The sequence below is a fragment of the Octodon degus genome, unplaced genomic scaffold, assembly GCF_000260255.1.
Source record: "Octodon degus isolate 3935 unplaced genomic scaffold, OctDeg1.0 scaffold00003, whole genome shotgun sequence".
Classification (NCBI taxonomy): Eukaryota; Metazoa; Chordata; class Mammalia; order Rodentia; family Octodontidae; genus Octodon; species Octodon degus.
This window is the reverse complement of record NW_004524579.1, coordinates 27515182-27534089: the sequence shown is the minus strand read 5'-3', so window position 1 is coordinate 27534089 and position 18908 is coordinate 27515182. Positions and strand designations below refer to the sequence as shown.

The 18908-nt window shown below is 40.0% G+C and overlaps 1 protein-coding gene across 2 annotated transcripts; it reads right to left on the bottom strand.

Annotated features, from left to right (window-relative positions):
- Positions 1–873: 873 nt before the first annotated feature.
- Positions 874–18908, bottom strand: Ska1 (spindle and kinetochore associated complex subunit 1). Of its 2 annotated transcripts, none has more exons than XM_004623654.2 (7): positions 18829–18908; positions 18086–18179; positions 13741–13865; positions 12131–12228; positions 8882–9019; positions 2010–2179; positions 874–1105 (listed from the first exon to the last, which is right to left on the bottom strand). In XM_004623654.2, exons 2-7 carry the CDS (start codon positions 18168–18170, stop codon positions 957–959), a joined length of 765 nt encoding a protein of 254 aa, XP_004623711.1. In that variant the 5' UTR covers positions 18171–18179; positions 18829–18908; the 3' UTR covers positions 874–956. The 2 variants fall into 2 exon arrangements, with proteins under 2 accessions (XP_004623711.1, XP_023571533.1); XM_023715765.1 differs by having other exon boundaries at positions 18884–18908.

The window sequence follows — 18908 nt, the reverse complement described above, 5'->3', positions numbered from 1 at the left end:
CAATTAGAAGTTTCTAGGCATGGCTTGCAAACTCCATCCTAAAACAAGATAGGAGCCCACCAAGAATCATCTCATGCAAACAAAATTATTCCTACCAAGAGGCAATTTGAAGAGATTGAAGAGCTCTACATCATGTCAGAAATTAGGATCAAAGACCAGCAGAACAAAAGAAGTACCCCTAATAAAGCAGGATATTACAAAGCTTTGAGGAGCTGTGAACAAGGAACTGGAGATGAAGATCTAACTCATATTTCTTATTAATCCACAATATCACAGCATCTCAATATACTTTCATTACAGGTTGAAGTCTACAGACTGGCTTAACTGACGGTGAGTGGCAAGCTGCTCCCGCAGGACATGTGAGAAAGCACAGTAACCAGGTGGACAGACCACCCCAGGGCCACTTCAAGTCCACCTGTAAACCAAAATGTCCTGAATGGAATGTCAACACTAATGACCTTTCATTCCAAAGAGCCTTTGTGTCCTTGACTTTATTTTCTTGGCCTCTTACTTCTAATACCATATCTGTGTCCATCTTATTGGGGTCTGCAGCACTGTACACTAAACACAAAACTAGACATGAGTTTTTAATTCCATTACATGTCAACTACAGAGCCTTATGTGGCACATAGATAAATATTTGCCAAAAGGAGGGTTTTTTTGTTATTGTTTCTACTTCAGACTGCCTTAAAGGCAGAGCTGGTACAGCATCTGGAGCTGGGAATCGAACCGCGGTCCCATGTGCCTGCCTGCATTTACCCAAGCAGCACTTTAAACAACTGAGCTATCCAGCAAAGCCCCACTGCCAAAAGGAAGTAAAATTTTAAAGTATACATTATTCAAAAGGTTTTATTTTTGTGAAAAACAGGAATAAACACTTCAAAGCCAGAGATTATATGTAAGATAATTACAGGACTAGCATCTATGCCTTACTACCTGTCAGTTAAGCCAAGGCCTCAGGTTATGACATAACGGGTAAGTCCACCCCCTCGGACCTCTGACAGCCTCCGGCAGTGTCGCAAAATATTCAGGATCACATGAAACCTCTTGTCAGCCTTCAGAGTTGTGAACTCCTTTATGTCAGCTTCCACTATAAAATAATGACCTGAAAATAAAGATACGAAAGCTAACTTTTTTAAGACCAACTTTTAAGGTAAGTGTTTAAGGTACTAAATTGTGAATACGAATGACATTAATCACTGTTGTCACTATCCGATTAAAGTAAGAAATTGTGTTCCTACTAAAACAATAATTATTCTATCAACTGAAGTTGCATATTACAGCATGTAGCATTTTAGCATGGCAGCCCAGCTCTTTAGCTCCCTAGCTACCTCTTGGTGTCTCCTGAACCACTCATTTTTCCATAGGTATTATGCAGTAGAGGTTAACAGAAATGAACTCATAGCGGCTGTCACTGGATGACTTGTATAAAGTAGGCACTCTGCCTAAACTACAAAATGGAATAAGGAAAGCTGGGCACAGTGGCCCCTGCCTGTAATTGCAGCCATCAGGAGACTGAGGCAAGAGAGTCATGAATCAAAGCCCAGTGGGGGAGATATAGTGAGCTCACTGCGAGCCTGAACTAAATGGCAAAACCTTCCCTGAAAAGGGACTGAGAGGGGAGATAAGGACATTATAAAGACTAAGGCTTGTAGCACATTAACTGGTACCAGTATGTGCTACAAAAGCATGATCAACTGTTAGCACTACTACTCTACTTCTCAAAATATTGGGTAGAGTTTCATAATAGACTCTGGAGCAGCGTTTCTCAGCTTCAGCACTGCAGACATTCTCAGGGCTATTCTGTGCATTGTAAGGTAGTGTCTCTGTCCCCATCCCAGGTATAACCACGAAAATATGTTCAGCATGACAAATTGCCCCAGTTGGAAAATCACTCATAGTTGAAGAGTAAATTCTTCCATTAGAATTTTCTAGCATAAGCTTGGTTTCTCATGATTAATTATTCTCCAAACAAGTGACACACACGCAAATATACAGTATCATTTTACCTTTAGTATCCTTTGTTTCTTCATTAATAAATCTTTGATAGAGATTTCTAGTTATAGAGTTCATAGACTTCTTCGATTGATGAACAATCCTGTATTTGCTAACTACTGCTTTATTGATTTCTTTAATAACATCATTAATTTGAGAATAGGTTAAGCGGGATTTCATGTACCTGTAAAAAAGTATATAGTTGTTTTTAAATCATTATACAAATTACTTTCTTTGAAAAACATAAATACTGTACCTTGGTACCATATCAAAGCATTCTTTATAAAGGACCGGCCAAATAGCTTAGTGGATTAAAGCGCCTACGAGCAGGTGCAGGGGCCAGGGGTTCGATAACCAGGCCTGCCCCGTGCCAGCCCCGCCCCCAGGGCATGCTGAATTGGCGAATGAGACTGGGTGTAGTGGCACATGCCTGTAATCCCAGCAGTTGGGAGGCTGTAAACAGGTGGATCACTACAAGTCCAATCTAGTAGTGAGACCCAGAATACCCTGTAGACCCTTTCCTAAAATACAAAAAAAAAGTACCCTTTAAAAAAAAAATTATATCAACTGCTGAGTAGTCCAGACACATCTTACTATCTAAAAATTGAAATAACAACATACTAATGCATACCTTCTGTAATTATATCTGAATGCGTTAATCTCTACTTTACACCTACACAGTATTAACACTACAACTTAGAATAAGGTCTCAAATTCTAATTCAAACAGACTGAATAACTGCAAAATGTAACTGTATCAAACATTTTTAAGGTGTTCAAAGGAAAGAAAATTTTAAATGTTGAGCAAGTATACAACTGAAAAACTCTTTATGTGTGTAAAGAAGGTTTAAAAAAAAAAGAAGAAGGAAAAGTAGACAAAACCAGAAGAAAGAAGATGACAATTGAGACCCAGGACTCACAAGGTGTGGGAGGCTCAATAACTCCAGGCCTCCAATCCTATTGCAAGTGGGTTTCCCGGTTCCTCTTCCCCTATCTCTACTGAGCTAAGCTCCTAATTCTTCTTACCCCGCCTATTTCCCATAAGTCTCCTGCTATGTCCCGGAGGTGGGACTTCCTGTCATAGCCCGGTTGCCTAGTTACTCGCGCCTTTTACCCGCCTAGGTCATTTCCCTATGCCTCCACTATATATACCCAGCACCTCCCCTGAATAAACGAGACTTGATCAGAATCCTGTCTTGTCTCCATTTCTCGCGTCTCCTGTCCTTGTCCCCTCCTCAATTCCCCGCTCCTCTCCCAGGTGACCTTCATTGACTGACCTGCTGGTTCGGGACAAGTGGTGCCCAACGTGTGGGCATCTGGTACGGAGGATACAGAGACGGAACCGTCGGAGAGAGCCGGCAAGAGAGAAAGTAAAAGAAGCCCGCGCCACAGTTGCCTGCTGCGACGTTTGAACCTCAGTAAGCAGACGGAACCCCTTCCCCCTTCTCTTCGGCAATGGGACAGGCATTAAGTGAACATGAGATATTTGTAGAAAGTTTGAGCAAAGCACTAAAGGCGCAAGGAGTAAAGGTTAAAATTAAGGATTTGTGTCAATATTTTGAATATATTAAACAAGTTTGCCCATGGTTCCCTATTGAAGGAACTATTGATCAGAGGCAATAGAAAAGGGTTGGTGATGCCCTTAAGGATTATTATGAGACTTTTGGACCTGAAAAGGTCCCAGTTACGGCCTTTTCCTACTGGAATCTAATTGATGAAATCTTATCCCAGAGACACTGTGACCCGGTTGTTGCTAATGTGATAAAAAAAAAAAAAAAAAAGAGTGAAAATATACTACAGGGACAAAAAGGTAAAACTCATCTTAAAGGACAAAGAACCCCCTAAGGGTGTGTGCCCTCCTGTAAAGGAACAGAATCTTGAAATCGAAACCAGGAAGCCAGAACCACCAAATTCCAAATTATAGCCCGAGGAGAAAATTAACCCCTTTGATTTAGAAGGAGCTACGCTCAAAGTTAAAAAAATATATCCCAAACTATCAAAACCTCTTCAAGTTGAAGCCAATTATAATGAAGTTGATTGGGACGAAATGGCGGAGGAAGCCACTCGGTATCAGGACCGAGATGGGCTGCCCGAGGTTCAGCGCCCTAGGCCATATAGCACTGATCCCAGCACGCCTCCTTCGGCGTGCTCGGCTTCTGACCCCAGAAAGGAATTAAAAGGCAAAATTGAACTTCTCAAAGAATAGATAAAATTAGAGAACGAGCACCAAGACCTCATAATCCAATTAGAAAGATTAAAATCAGGAAAACCCAAAAATGAAAGTATAACTGGACCAAAGGACCCCTGTGTTCAAAGGCCACCCGTGAGGGGCGCTATCCCCCAAAGCTTCCTCTTGTTAGACCCACCCATAGATCTAGATAAGGCAGAAGTATTTCCAGTATCAGAAACAACAGGCACTCAAGGACAGATTTGGCACCATTACACTAGTTTCGATTTTAAAGTACTAAAGGAACTAAAAGCGGTGGTTGCCCAATACAGAGCCATGGCTCCATACACCACAGCCATTTTAGAAACTGTGGCCGACAATTGGCTTACTCCCGAGGACTGGCAGGCATTAGCCAGAGCCACCCTCTGGGGGAGTGGGGGGGGGGTAGGAATTATCTCCTATGGAAGTCTTCCTGCATGCAGGGAGGCAACCACAATGATAGCTTCACTGTTGATATTGGATTTGTTACCTTCACCAGCTGCAATCACATACTTAACTACAGTAGCCCTATTTGCCCAAAAAAGGGACACGTATTTGTATGTGGGGGAAGTTTAGCCTTCACATATTTACCTAACAACTGGACAGGACTCTGTGTCATGGCAATTGTATTGCCTGATATTGATGTCATCTCTGGTAATGATCCCCTACCCCTTCCCAGTTTAGATTATGCTATGGGCCGCACAAAGAGGGCAGTCCAGTTTATCCCTTTATTAGTGGGGCTAGGAGTCATGGCGGCCATGGGGACAGGCACAGCAGGGTTGGGAGTAGCCATACATTCTTATACCAAATTATCTAATCAGCTGATTGATGTTCAAACACTGTGTGGCACTATCCAAGATATCCAAGACCAGATAGATTCATTAGCAGAAGTAGTCTTGCAAAATAGGAGGGGCTTGGACCTTCTAACAGCAGAGCAGGGAGGGATCTGCTTGGCTTTACAGGAACGCTGCTGCTTCTACCCAAACAAGTCCACTACTGTTCAAGATAAAATAAAGAGACTTAAAGAAGATCTTTAGAGGAAAAGAGAGCTATTTGAAAACCTTTCTGGAGCGCATGAAATGGAGTACTACTCTACCTTCTCCCCCTATTGGGACCCTTGATTGGACTATTAATACTTTTATCAATAGGACCCTGTCTTTTCAATAGGCTGATGACTTTCGTTAAACAACAATTGGATGCGGCCTTGATGAAGCCTATTCAGGTCCATTACCACAGGCTTAAGATGACTGAAAGGGAAAACTACGCTGGAATACAACCAGCTTATGATGATGAAGGTCCGGAGACCTCTTAGTTCTCCTACCTTTGGTGAGATGGTCAAGCTAGCCAGAGATGGGTAATGAGGGGCATACACGAGACACCACTCACCGCCTAAGACAGGAACGGGACCTTTTGCCGTCCTGGTCTCCTATGACAGGTAAGGTTTGAGTCGGGTCCATGTAGAGGATGCCTCGACCTAAGACAGGCACTACCCCCTCAAGGGAATCAACCGTCTAAAAAGCCGTATTTTATATACATATATAAAAGTAAAGAGGGACCTGTGGGAGGCTCAATAACTCCAGGCCTCCAATCCTATTGTAAGTGGGTTTCCGGGTTCCTCTTCCCCTACCTCTGCTGAGCTAAGCTCCTAATTCTTCTTACCCCACCTATTTCCCTTAAGTCTCCTGCTATGCCCCGGAGGTGGGACTTCCTGTCATAGCCCGGTTGCCTAGTTACTCGCACGTTTTTTACCCACTGAGGTCATTTCCCTATGCCTCCACTATATATACCCAGCACCTCCCCTGAATAAACGAGACTCGATCAGAATCCTGTCTTGTCTCCATTTCTCGCGTCTCCTGTCCTTTGTCCCCTCCTCAATTCCCCGCTCCTCTCCCATGTGACCTTCATTGACTGACCCGCTGGTTCAGGACAATGAGGCAAGAGATATAAAGCATTAGAAGCTTTAAATGTAAGCACAACCAGTGGGTAAGGAGCTCTTTTTTATTGGCTAGTTCAAATTCTTTCAAACATCTTCTCTTCAACTCTGAGTTTCACCTGTCAGCCTGGATCTCATTCTTGTCTGTCCTTATTATCACCACAGGTCTAGTCTTAGAATAACAATGGGAGATTCTGAGTTTGGAGGGGTTTGAACACACCAAGACCAAACTCAATGATCTGCCTCAGTATAAATTGTGAGTTCATTATCTTCAACTTTTGTCAAAGAGTTTCTGTTTGAAGTGGCAGTTTGGAATCAAAAGTTCTTTAATGGGGGCCGGGGAGATGGCTCAGTGGAATAAGCGCTTGCCTGGTAAGCACAAGGGCCTGAGTTCAATCCCTGGTTCTGCCAAAGAAAAAAAGTTGTTTAACATAAAGCAACAAAGGAATTTAAAGGAGAATGTTCATCTTTCCAAAAGTACTCATTTTTATTATTTTTCTTTTCAAAATTCAGTTTTGCCTATCTGCTTTTTCTAACTACTATTTTCAAACTCTTGAGACCATTCCTTTCAATGCAACTGATGCACTGAATCAGTTCTACACAGAGTCTGAGCTTTGAATTCCCCAGTCTTCCCAAGTATGCCCTTTATTTCTCAATGTTCATCCTCTATCCCTGCCAACATTTCCCACTTTAATTCCATCTTCAGTATTTAAATAAGTAAACAGAAGTTTATCCTAATCTCATTTATTATATAACTCCTTACTTTAAAAATTGAATATTCTACCATAGCTATTCCAATGTCCTTCAATTCTTCACAAAAGCATTGTCTACACTTGCTTTTACTTCACTGTTCCTTGTAGTCCTTTGAGCTTCCCTTTAACTCAGCTGATAACCAGCAACTGCAATAAGCAAATCTGAACAGCATCAAAGTGTCAAAGCATTTTCATGGAAATAAAGCTATCAATACAGGAAATGACACCCCCCCAAAAAAAAATTAAAGAGAAATGTCAATCATTAGTCAGGATTATAAAATAGCCAGATAGCTTTCAAGTGACCAACTGGAAACAATTTCTAAAGCCGCAGGTAATGCTGGCAAAGGTAAGAGGAGAAGGGTATTCTTACGTACCACTGACAGAAATAAAAACTAGGGTGTAGAGCTCTGACATGTAAAGAGACAAAAAGCCATCATTCCATCCCTCACAAGAACAAAATGAAAACCAGTACAATAGTTCTTCCAAAAGCTGTTACAGACCTGAGGTTACAGACCAAAGTACTCCCCCAAAAGTGGAGAAACAAGAAAATACCAAAAATCACAGCTTTCTAATGAAAACAGGAGACTGAGAAACAACAAGCAATTAAGACAAGGACCTCAATAAACTGAGCTAAGCTCTAGGAAAATCTGAACAGAAGAGAAAGTGGCTCACTGAAGTCTGCCCAGGGAAGTTGAGGCACAAGGTAAACCCGTTCTCCTGACATCAGAAGCCTAGCTAAAAATTGCACCCACAGTGTTTCCAAGGGCAAAAATCTGGGTAAATTGAGATATGCTATAGGAAGCTGGGGTACAAGGGAAGTTTTGTTCTGACCAGAGGCCTAAGTGAAAACAGCAACTACATCATTTCACTCTCATGTACCCACCTAAATAGCCCACTGTTTACTTTTCACTCATTGCTGGGACAAAATACCTGATGCTCATAATTAAGGAAGGAAAGGTTTATTTAGCTCAGTCTGGAGGTTTCAGTCTATATTCAGCTGGCTCCAAGGCAGAGTGTCATGTGGCAGGAAGCAGTCATTCGTGGTGGCAGCAAAGAGCAAGAGCAAATGAGAGTAATGGCAGCAATGATGGCAACAGAGAGCAAGTCTGTCTCCCTCATGTTGCATTCAAACTATCCACCCTAGGCTGGGTGTAGTACTCACACCCATAATCCCAGCAGCACTCACACCCATAATCCCAGTGGATCATGAGTTAATCACAAACTCTAACGTCTGCCCAATGACTGCATGAGGCTTTGGGGGGGACAAATAGACACAAGCCATAGCACCCGCCAAAGTCTGCATGTAAACCCTTGAATGTGGGAAGCTTGTCAGTGTCCTCTCTGGAGCCTCTCTCAGCTGGTGAAAGAGGCTCTCTTCTGATAAACTATGCCTGGTTCATTCCCCGATGCTGTGTCTGTGGACTTCATTCTTCTTCATTCTCAGGCCAAGAGCCCAGAGGGAAGAGAAAACTAATAGTACTAGGAGCAGAAACCACTGGAACTAGCACAGGAATAAACAGTAGCTGGCAAACTGCTCAGGCTCACTTTGGACTGGCTTGAGACTTGAAACTCCTAGAGTCACAGTGCTTAGATAACAGCACAGACTCAACCAAGCATGTGGTACCAGAAACAAATAAAAAGGAAACACACACTCTTCATTCAATTCTCAGCTACAAGTCACACTCAGTTTACTTAAACCCACAGCAAAACCGAAGTTACTTCTGAGATGTAACTCTGTATCACAGAAAGGTCCCAGAGAGCGACAAGCAACAATCTGATTTATCTACACTCCAGAGCTTTTACAACTAAACAAAAATCATGATTTTAAGCATTTCAAACAGAAAAAAATACTCTTCATTTTCCCAGTACAATGTAAAAGTATTGTAGACAAGATGGATATTTGAACACAGCATATGACCAAGTCTTATAATTTAAACAATCATTATTACGTTGACTGCTAAAGAGTTTGACATTAAAATTTATCTTATATACTCACGAAGGAATTCCATTGAATTCATCAGTAGATATAAACAGCATTTCTTTAACAATGTTTTGTTCTTTTGGAGGCTTCTTTTTGGGTTCAGGTTCCTCAACTTTGACTGGCTCTTCAACATCAAGATCTGATCCACTAACCCTACAGAGTAGAGTATGTATATAATTGTCAGAATAAAGCAGCATACCAAAAATGTTTTCAACTGAAAATAATCAATATCCAACGTATAACTTTCAGATATAATAATTTTTTATCCAACCGTTTCTTCTACCCCTACACCTCCACTATGAAGACCTAATAATGAAAAGAATATTGAAAATTTCCTTATATCTTCAATAAAATAGCTACATTTACTTACATACCCAAAATATGGTGTATGTAGGATATGTATTACACTTTTCTCCCTAATACTGTTGATAGAACCTCCTCATATATGCTAGGGAAGTAGCCAAATGTTCTACCACTGAGCTACATGCCCAGACTTGTTTTTAATTTTAAGAAAGAGTCTTACTAAATTGTGCAGGCTGATTTTGAACTTCCTATGTTCCAGGCTGGGCCTCCCCAGTAGCTGGAATTATACATGTGAATAACCATGCCTGGCTTATGCTAGACATCTTCATCAAAAGTCCCACTGGCTCATGAAAGGCAGAATATACAAAGTTGAACTATCTTAGCTCTCAAACAGCACCTCTTCTAACTGCCATAGAGCCGATGTACAATATCTGCTATCTTCCACTTCTTATACCTTATCACTGGTTGTTAATCATTGCCTACTGCACGCTCATTTCAATTGCTAGTAATAACTATGGGCCATCCTTGGATTCGTTCTGCCCAATTTTATTGAATGAGAAGCCTAATATGACCTCTGTTCCACTAGTAATGAAGTCTATAAACAGGCTGTAGCTTCTAAGTCAGTGATGGCACCAACAGCCCCCTGCAGCACATGTACTGCAGTTTTACCACCACTGTTCTAGGTTAAGTGCCAGGGAAGGAGCAGACTTCTGTTGCCATAGTGGCTTTCAGAAAAAAGACACTGATACAGAAAACAGTAGATCCAACACAGAAGAACCCAAAAGGATCCCTGGAAACATGACAAATGAGAACCCAAAATGTCAGCAGAGAACCAGAAAGAGCATAGCCAGGCCTCACTAGTGTTTATGGGCTGACAAAACTGTCCACTGAGAAGGTGCCGTCACCCTAACATGAATGCTAATGTCAGACTCTTATGGATAAAATGAATTTTTCCTGTACTTAACTTGATTATGTGCTGAGGAAATTCCCAGTTGTTTCTACAGGCCCTGCCATGTGTACCAGTGAAAAACACCATCTCAATCTACAGAAAGACTTCACTTTGACCCAGTCCTGAGACTGACGGTAGGCCATCCTGAGCTCCTGTTCTCCTAGTCACAGTCATGCTGGGTAGCCAATGTCTGCCCTGACAGATACCCTCTGATGACCCCTGACTCCTACCATTAACTCATGACCTTTCCCAGTGGTCTCCTCTTCTTGCAGGAAAATTCAAAGTACCTTGATCATGTCTAGGACACTGATGAGCTCCTCCTGGAGACCCTCAAACATGAGCACTATAGTGACCCTTTTCCTACATTCCAAGACTTGTGTATGCCTTTCAACTTTTCAAGTTTAATCAATTTCTCTTTATGTAAAGGCAAAATTATCATAAAGGCCAGGAGAGTGATTACCTCTGTGACAAAAGGAGAATACACTAGGAAAAGTATTGTAATCTATTGGTAATATCCTGTTTCTTAACCTGACTAGTAGAGGTTTATTATCTTTCAATTTTTATAAATATTTTAACCACTTTCCTATATGTGGCACATTTCATAAATTAACCTAGCTATGAAATGTTTTTATTTATTCAAAGCACTGTTTAGAGCTAAAATTTTGGTGTCAGAGGACTAGAGATATGGACATGGAAAAACACCATGCTTGAAAGACAGCGCATAGGACTTCTTAAGTCATAAAGAAAAAAGATAGGGGCCAGGGAGATGTCTCAGTGGAATAAGCACTTCCCTGGCAAGTGCAAGGACCTGAGTTCAATCCTTGGTTCTGAAAAAAAAAAAAAAGAAAAAGAAAAAAGATTATGGAAGATCCTATTCAGAGCCAGGCAATAAAAACAAGGCAGAGGTAGAATGGATGGCAATGGCTAGCAGAGCATGACAGGATGAAGATGCCACATCCCTGCCCAGGTAACAAGAGAACAAGAGCAGCAGTTTGGGTGGACAGGTAAGAAGACAGGCAGCGAGTTCAGCCCTAGACTTGCAAAGTTTGAAGAGAAAAAATTCCCTCAACAAATTCCAAGGAAGCCACAAAATCCCCAGAAATAGCTATCACATCAAGGCTAGAGCTGAACATTTGAGAGCATTGACACTGGGATCAGGTAAGCAGGAATACAGTGGCTCTAATTTAAGAAGGAAGAAAAGCAGAGGTAGCCATCTCAGGATGTGGGCTGATGGGCGAGAAAGCATAGCCAAGGTGCACAACACAATCTCAAAATAAACGAAGAAATCAATGTGAGATATGGAAAACAAAATCAGGTCTAAGAAAGGATTTCTGGCTTTTCCGCAAACTGCAAACAATCAGTTTTACGAGCATGGTGGTAATGACAGCCAAAAGCCAGACATTAGGGCCTCTGGGAGAAAAGCAAGCACGAACATACACGGCCAATGAAGAGACGGAGAGAACCAGGATGGAGGTGAGGGACAGAAGAAGAGCAGGCTTATTATTCCTTTGGCTATTTTTCAGAAGAGAAGTTTATCAAGCTTATTCTTACCCTAAGGCCATCGTTCTTAAGGGTCAAGGGAATTTTGCTCATAAAAGACATTTGGACCATCTGAAGACCTTCTTCATTGTCACAACAAAGAACTGACCTCAAAAGGTAATGAAACCAAGGTTTAGAAACTGCTCTAAGGGACAGAACTAGCAGGAAGAAAGTCTGTGGAGCCTGCTCTCAAAAAAGGGGACAGAGGCCTGGGAGATGGCTCAGTAGAATAAACACTTGCCTGGCAAGGGCCCAAGTTCAATCCCTGGTTCTGCAAAAAGGGGGGGGGGGCATGTCCTGCAGATCTAAGATAAGAAAATTAGTCAAGACGCGTTCACACTGTTTCTGGTACAAGTGACAAAAACTAAGTAATCAACAAAACTGCAGGTATGTGACTGAGTAAAAGGCTTTGAGGTGTTTGTTTTCATGGGTTTATAAATCCAAACAGTAAAAATAATTATGAATATACTTACAAGTTCTGTGATACTGTTACTTGAGGCAAATGGGGAGGAATGTTTTCGTTCATATGTTCCACATCTTTATAATCTTCTTCAAGAGATTCAAAGAGTTCCTAAAAGTTTTTTAAAATACTCATGAATAAGCCCCTTTCCTTGCTGTGAGTGTCCTAAGATATTGTAAGACAAGGAAGACTATGAGCAACCCCGGGGGTGAGAGGGGAGAATGTTGACTTCTAGAGCTGTTTTTTGGATGGGGATACATTTTTCTCTATTGGATTTTTAGAAAACAATCCCTATAATTGCATTACAATTACAAAGCAAGGTTGAGATTTAAAGGTTTAAGTCTCTCCCAAATATTTTAACCTTGACAGGCAACCAAGAAACAGATACAAACTTCTGATCATTGTTTTTCATCCTGGCAAGTTGTTTTTATTGAATAGCACACATTCTCCATGTTACCTGTATGATAGCACCAGAGCGAGAACGTCCTTACAGATGACAAGCATGCGGTGCTGCATGGAATGATTTCCACACTAGTATTTGTATATTCCACTTTAATATTTTTTTCTTGATCATAATTGTGTGGGGTTTTTTTCCCCTTAACTTTCACTAGAACTTGAGGCACTGAATGTGTGCAAAATTTAATAAGAAAAATATTCTATGCTTTTGGATTTTTGTCATCTGACATTCACTTTTCCCCTGAATATTTGTTAGGCCTGCAACAAATGCTGGGTATTCTTGGGTAGGTTAGAATTAAAAATACCAATATGGGCTTTTAATTTATGACAGCTTTCTTTTGAAGAGCTAAGTGATATTCATTGACACTAATTTACTTTTGACTCAGAGTAAGACAGGCACAAGCATGCCCATTGCTATAGCTAAAAATCCTCACAGAGTCCAAGGATAACAAAGTTGAATGGGGCCAGAGGCTACTCTGTTCAATTCTATTGAATACTTCAGTGGTTCTAACAACAGCATGAGGTTAATTACAGTGCAGACTGAGTATTTTCTCATTAGGAAGTACACAAAACTTGTACTACTTGAAATTAATTAGAAGTATTACTTAGAACAAAATGCACACGTATGCCTTAAGGCTTTTATTGGAGAATGTTTATACTATATAAAAATATGGAAATGCAGAAAGAAAAAAGAGCTTGCAAACAGTTCAGTTGAAATGAAGATCCTGGACTCCAAGAGGGCCAAGCATGCCCATTGCTATAGCTAAAAATCCTCACGGAGTCCAAGGATAACAAAGTCGAATGGGGCCAGCTGGTTTACTCAGGCTGACACAGGTAGGAAGAACAGCCAAAATGAGCATCCACATCTCATCCAAGGCTGGTGTTCTTTATACATCACACTCCTAGGGTACCATCTGTTGACATTAAACCTACCAAGAATGATTCAAAAAATCTTTTTTCTTCTTCCCTACAAAGTGTAATTCCTCTGGCTGTCAGCAGGAATAGCTCCAAAGCCCCAGATTCCACTATAAGGGGAACATAAAACCAAATGGCACTCTGCACCATTAGTAATCTTTAAGTTTATAATGATAAACTTAAAGATCTTACAAATTACCTGCTGATTAGTTTTATTTGTTGCCTTTTGTTTCTTGATTAGAAAAACATTACCTTGAGGGAACTGTTGGTTTGTTCTTGATACTGAATTTCCATTTCAAATTTATTTAGAAGTTCATTTACTATAATGATCTCTTCTCCTATTTTATTTAATATAGTTTTCAATGTAGGCTCCTGGCCTGTTACAAGAAAAGACAAAGTAGGAAACTAAGTATATACCATATATGTAAAATAACATAAGAAAATTCATGAAAACTCTTGGAATAGCCAGCCAAGCCTTAGAGACATAGAGGGTAGAGAAAGGACATGTTCCAGTCCTGTCCTCATTTCCATAGATAATCTAAAAACCTCAATTTAAAGTACCATGGAAGAGGATTGGGGAGAGGCATTTACAAAATGTCCCTGGCAAATTTTTCCACTATAATAAAACATCTACATTTACTGAATATATGTATTAAAAAAAAAAAAAAAAACCTTTCTACAGGCCTAGCTGAGCTTTCCTGAGAATTAGAATTCAATCTCCAAGGGATCCAATGTGAAAAGGGATCCTCAGATGAAATACCATTGTGAGCTGATGCTGCGGTATCTCCATCCTACAGAGGGCCGAGGGAGGCTGAAGAAAAGGCTTTCGGCCTCAGCAACTGGATATACTTCACCTTAAGGAGCACAAGATCCCAGATTTTGAAGTCTCAAACACAGGGGATTGGAAATGAGAAGCTCAAATGGGGTCAGGATCCTGCTTCTGAAAGTATGTTCTGAAAGAGCCTAAACAGACTAGGGAAATAAGCTTATGATTTGGATTGGCCTCAGGAGTGTGTGCGGAGGGAGTGAGGGCAAGAATGAGCGTTCTCTGTGGAAATTCAGATATAGATTTGGAATTCATATTTCCACCACCTACACTACTCATAGCTGCTAATCAGAAGAGAATAATGTACAAAGTCATAGGATAGTGGTAACTTTGGGATATTTAGAAAATAAATTGCAGGACATATAAAAAGCAGCATGTTTTTTGGGCCGGACAAAGAGCTCAGCAGATTAAAGCGCCTGCTTAGGCAGACACAGTGGCCAGGGTCCGAGCCTGGGCATGCCGTGCCAGCCTCAACCCTGGGATGCGCTGAGACCGTGATTGAGACTGGGCATGATGGCGCACACCTGTAATCCCAGCTCTTGGGAGGCTCAACACAGGTGGATCACTTTGAGTCCAGTCTACATAGTGAGACCCTGTAGACCCTGTACCAAATACAAAAACACACCAACATGTTTTCATATCATCTCCCCAGACCAACCTCCTAACACCCCTCTCTAGCTTCATAAATTTGATGAAAACATCAGAGTCCCTTCCTCCGTAGAAATACAAAAAGTAATAATTTAAGAGAACAAAAACACAGAAAACAATTACCTTTACAATTAAATCTTTCCCTCTGCATTTCCAGCAACTAAACAAGATACATACAAATAAAAGCATACTTCAGCCATTTCGGTAGATTATGGAAGCTGTAGAGTTAATATGATTTTAGTGGAAAGTCAGAGACAATAGTACCTGCCTAAGGCTACTACAAACATAAGCAAAAGTACATAGTAAGTGCTACAATAGGCATTCTTTTTTTTTTTTTTTTTTGCCATTCCAGAGATCAAACTCAGGACCTTGTGCTTGCCAGGCAAGCACTTATGCCACTGAGCTATACCCCTGGCCCTGCTACTATTCATCATTCTAATGAAGCATGGATTATTTTATCTAATGGAGCAATGTGAATTGTCTTTGACATTCAGCTTATAACCACTAAAACAAGAATTCTGATGTTCCTACAGCGAGTAATTTCAGAGGGTAAAATAACTAGTTGGATATAGTTCTCTCTTCCCTATCTACTGGTATCTCAAACAATTTTTGTTTTTATTTTATGAAACAATAAAAAATTTTCATAACCAAGTAAGAAGAGAAAAGATAATTATTTAGTCACCTCAATTTTAGGATTTTCATTACTAATGTACAGTAATACAATCAATTGAACAAAATCACTCCTTTTGATAGGATTCATCTACAAAGTTACAGCAGTAAAAGTGCAAATTACCAGGCTTTATTAAGTAGGCTATGGAAACAAACTGCCTTCCCCAACTACAAAATAACAATTGTCCAGTGTAGTAATCTAATAGGTCTGCAGTTTCAACCAGGCCTCTATTTTGGAGGATCATCTGAATCTAGTATTACAGATCTCCAAATTATAGTGGCACCTTGTTCATGCACACGTCTGTTCGTGAACAATTTGGTTCACAAACAAAAGCATTTGGTTTTGGGGGTTTTTTTTCCATAATTTTATTGAGAAACAAATAGCAATGAGACAGTTTCAAATCTGATTAGTAGGACAGTTTCAATAATTAATACATTGCATACTGTTGTCTTAGTGGTAATTCATTGTACAAGATGCAGACACGATATCCTGTTCACAAACACTATTAGAACAAATCTTTCTATTCACTGAATTACAAGAATATAGCTGTATATCTACCCTTACTATTTTGAATATATAGATACAAAATGGACGTTCATTTTTATCCCATTTTTTTTGTTTAGTTTTGTCATTTAAATATTATAGGTGTGTGAATTCAGCAAAATATTCCAAAACAGTCCAGTAGTCCATAACAGTAGTGGTAAGACTGGCGATGTCAGAAGTTGTTGACTTGAGCCTTTTACAGCTCAGCATATTGATATGGCTTTACTTTTTTTTTTTTCCATAATTTTATTGAGAACAAATAGCAATGAGACAGTTTCAAATCAAATTGGTAGGACAGTTTCAATAATTAACACATTGCATATTCTCTTCCTAGTGGTTATTTGCTGTACAAGATGTGGACATTATATCCTACTTATAAACACTACTAGAACAAATCCCTGTATTCATTAAGAGAATATAACTATATATCTATCCTAACCATTTTGAATACACAGATACAAAATGGACATTCATCTGTATCCCCTTATTTGTTTAGTTCCGTCATTTGAATATTATAGGTGTGTTAACTCAGCAAAATATATTCCAAAAGAGTCCAGTAGTCCATAATAGTATTGGGTCTTTCACTTGACTGGCAATGTCAGATATTGTTGACCTGAGTCCCCTACAGCTCAACATAACAGCATGGCAAAAGCATTTGGCAAAATTTTGTCTTTGTGAATTCTACATTGGGTGACATACAGGACAGTGACCATCTTTCCAGCACACAGACATGGCCATCTTTCCCAAAATTGTGGAACAAATTAAATTCTTGAACTGAGGTACTGCTGCATGTGAAGTGTGAGCCAAAAATAAAGTGAATGTGTAAATTTCTTATGCTAAAAAAACCACAGTACCATTAATACCCCTCAGAATACATCCTCTCACTTCAAATACGCATATGACATTATCCTTCTAACTTTTTGAAGGCCTCATTAGCGTCTTCAGTTGTGATGTAATGGCTGCCTCAAAGTTCTGAACTGACTCAAAACATTTACCTTTCGGGTATAACTATGAATGTCCATTTTGTATCTGTGTATTCAAAGTGGTTGGGAAAGATATATAGTTGCATTCTCTTAATGAATAGAATTTTTTCTAATGGTGTTTGTAAGTAGGATCACAAGTCTGCATCTTGTATAGCTATTAACCACTAAGAAGAATATATGCAGTGTATTATTTGTTGAAACTGTACTTTCGATTTGATTTGAAACTGTCTCATTGCTATATGTTTATCAATAAAACTTTGAAAAGGAAAAAAAAAAAAAAAAAAAAACCATTTACCTTTCATGGTCATTTTAACTCCAGGGAAGAGCCAAAAGTCACACAGTGCCTCAGCTGGTAAATAAGAACACACCATCCTAGGGTTTTTACAAGCCTGCTTTTCCATTGGATGGTAGTAGTCTTGGCAAGGATCACCTGTTTCTTTGAATTTTTCAGGATGTCAGGATATTTTCAAAGACAGGCATGACCCCTAGTTTATGGATTCCTTAAAATTAACTTTATTTTCAATTAGCTGCTCTCCAATGATATATAGAGATAAGCTTACTCCAAAGCAGGCTGTGCCATGACTTACGAACTACTTCCTCCTTTGTGGATCTTTTCCATTTCAAGATTTGTCTTCCCCCTGCCTTTTCATGTATCCATTAGGTTCCAGAACTATGGATGCCACACACCTTCAAAACGTACTACTGGGCTGTATGCCTCAGAAGAACATAAATAAATAAATCTAGTGTGTATTTAGTTCATCATTCAGTGTATCCTCTGCAATAGTCAAGACTGATACTGAAATGTTTTAAAGACTAGAAATCTAAAATTATCTTTATAAGATACATTCACTTAACCAGATACATTATTCAAAATGGAATAATAAAAATGTATATTATACCTAAAATCAGTGAATCTGTTTTACTTACCAAGATTTCTTAATGATAGAGTTTTTTTAATATTGCCAATCTTTTCATTAACATGAGAATATAACTGTTCCAGCTCCGAGGTCATCTTTTAATCCTGTGAATGAAAAAAGTATAAACATATTTGTAAAACAGAAAGAGGGAGTAGAGGAGGGGATAGGGAGGAGACAAACCAGATAAATGTCTGATCATATTTAAAATTCAAAAGTGGTAAACACTGAGTAAATCACATTGCCTGGAAAGTTCAAAAAGGGCAATTTATTTCAATCTACAAAATCCATTTTCTAACCAGAGTACAAAACTGGGGGGTCTTAGAGACTTGTAAGGTTAATAGACCCCAGACCAGGGTACAGGGAATGATCCTAGATGATACACCTTAATATTCAGGAAGACAAAAGTACTGTTCAAATACAAGACAACATAGATAGTTCTTTTAAAAATGCAAAATGTACTCGCATTTTAAAGAACCTCTTTAATTTGAAAATGGCTCCAGGGAAACATTTTTCCTACGGGGTGGATGGGGGTGAAGATAGGGGCTTGAAAATGTGAGATCCACAAGAACTCAGTTCCTAGTCACTCTGAGGGCAAGTTAGAAGGGGCTGCTCCGCTCTGGACCAAGAATAAAAAATTAGGTCCTATCTGCCGGGCCAGCCACGAGCTCCTCACTCGTCAAGGGACGCATCCGGCGGCCTCCGAGGCCAGGGACCCTCCCCCCGCCACACACACACACACACACACACACACACCAGATTTTCACTTCCTGCCGGTTGGCAGCAAAGGGGCCACCCGCAGCTGAGTTACCGGCAAGAAAACTCGAGCCTCCGTC

Coding starts and splice junctions, on each gene's coding strand:
- Ska1 (XM_004623654.2), bottom strand. CDS start 18,170: ATGACCTCGGAGCTGGAACAGTTATATTCTCATGTTAATGAAAAGATT. Junction 12,229..13,740: donor AAACCAACAGTTCCCTCAAG/GTAATGTTTTTC, acceptor AAAAACTTTTAG/GAACTCTTTGAATCTCTTGA. Junction 2,180..8,881: donor GAATTCAATGGAATTCCTTC/GTGAGTATATAA, acceptor ACTTTTTTACAG/GTACATGAAATCCCGCTTAA.